At 47.4% G+C, this 1,596-nt stretch overlaps 1 protein-coding gene across 1 annotated transcript; it reads right to left on the reverse strand.

Moving 5' to 3' along the window:
• Nucleotides 1-798: 798 nt before the first annotated feature.
• Nucleotides 799-1,428, reverse strand: TEOVI_000034000 (uncharacterized protein; the record flags this gene model as incomplete). The annotated part of the gene is made up of 1 exon (XM_067222128.1): nt 799-1,428. One exon carries the CDS (start codon nt 1,426-1,428, stop codon nt 799-801), a length of 630 nt encoding a protein of 209 aa, XP_067078229.1.
• Nucleotides 1,429-1,596: the final 168 nt, after the last annotated feature.

A 1,596-nucleotide genomic window follows, 5' to 3' on the forward strand; every position in this document is an offset into this window, starting at 1 on the left:
ACTGCACAAACTAAACTTTCGTACTGTATTTCTGTGCCCACTTACTTGTCCCTAACGGAAGTACTGATTTTCGTTTTCGAGAATCCTTTTTCTAACAGTTCTTCTTCAAGCTCCTTTCCCCTGTATTTTTTGTTGTTGCGAAGGGAGGGGAGCTGAGGGAACAAAACAAAGAGAAGTACCAAAAGAGTCTTTGCATTTGGGAGAGCAAATATCCCTTTTCCTGCAGGTAGGGGTAGACGTAGAGGAAATACAAATACCAACAGTGATGTGGGTCCTCCAACACAAACTTGAAGCACAAAAAGGCACCCACGCAATTCCAAATCCATTGTATTCTTGGTAGGGAGTTGTCCAAGAAGTTCAAAAACATACACAAAAACACACGCCAGCAAACGTAAGACGAACAAGGAGGGAAATGGGGTTCACACCTTGGTTTGTTTTTTTTTCTTTTACCCAACGTCCCCACCATTCGTCTTTTCCCCCTTGTCATAATCACATGCCAATGACTGCGGCCACCCCTATATCTTCCTTTCGTCCATATTTGCACTCACCCTTTAGTTTATTTCTTTCTCCCTTAGAGTCATGTCTCCTTCCTCTCTCTCTCTCTTTCTCTCTTCTTTTCTTTTCTTTTTTTTTCTTACTCCCCTCTTCCACCCATTCAACTCTCCGCCATGCCTCGTCCCGTGCACACCTTTTTTGCGGTCCACTTCCTTTTTCCCCTTCAACAAATCCGCCACCCGCCACCGTTCCACTTATTTCACCTCTTATTTTTTTTTCTTCCTTTTACCCAAAAAATGTTTATTACATACGCCGCACCGCAGGGGCATCGTAGAGCCCATTCACTTCCCATTGTGGAACTAATATATCGCTCACCATAAACGATAGCGGCACTGGCGGCTGAAGCGGTTGCCCAACTGTTTCTTCAATAGCCCGCTCAATGGCTGATTCGTTCAAATCCAGTGGGTTGACAGGCGGGAGCGGGAACCGGCGATGCTGCGACCCTCCGCTACGCCAGGAGGATTGAAGGGCTAAAAAATAGCTTTTACCAACAGGTAATCCTTCTCCCCACAATTCGCGTGTATCATCGCCATGAATAACACCGGAGGTGCGGTTAGCGGGAAATGGGACGCCAGCACATGTGAGTGGGACATGCGGCGATGTGGACAACACGCCGCTGCTTTGATTATGGCGGCCCACCTGCCACTCACGTGCAAGCTCCGATTCCTTTACGGAAAGCCATGAACGTCGCAACATCGAGGCTTCACCAAACGGTATCGGTAACGGTACTACTCCTGCGCATTCAGTTGGAACAGTTATATTTGGCATGTGTTTTCCTCCTGATGTGGCTGAACGGTGCTCTGACGCCCCCGGGTCCTTTTCGGTATTATTGGTATAATTGCAGATGCCGGGGGAGGAGCCTCGCTGACCCATCAATGGGGAAACGCCACCGGGCAGCGCCAGTGTCGATAAATGCCCCACGCGCCCTTCACCTTCCCTTCGCCTCCTCGTTTTTGCCACACAATCAAATCCTCACGAACCTTACTAATATATGTATCTATCTTAATATATATATATATATGTGTGTGTATATGTATGTGT

Source organism: Trypanosoma equiperdum (assembly GCF_001457755.1).
Source record: "Trypanosoma equiperdum strain OVI genome assembly, contig: ctg_155, whole genome shotgun sequence".
Lineage (NCBI taxonomy): Eukaryota > Euglenozoa > Kinetoplastea > Trypanosomatida > Trypanosomatidae > Trypanosoma > Trypanosoma equiperdum.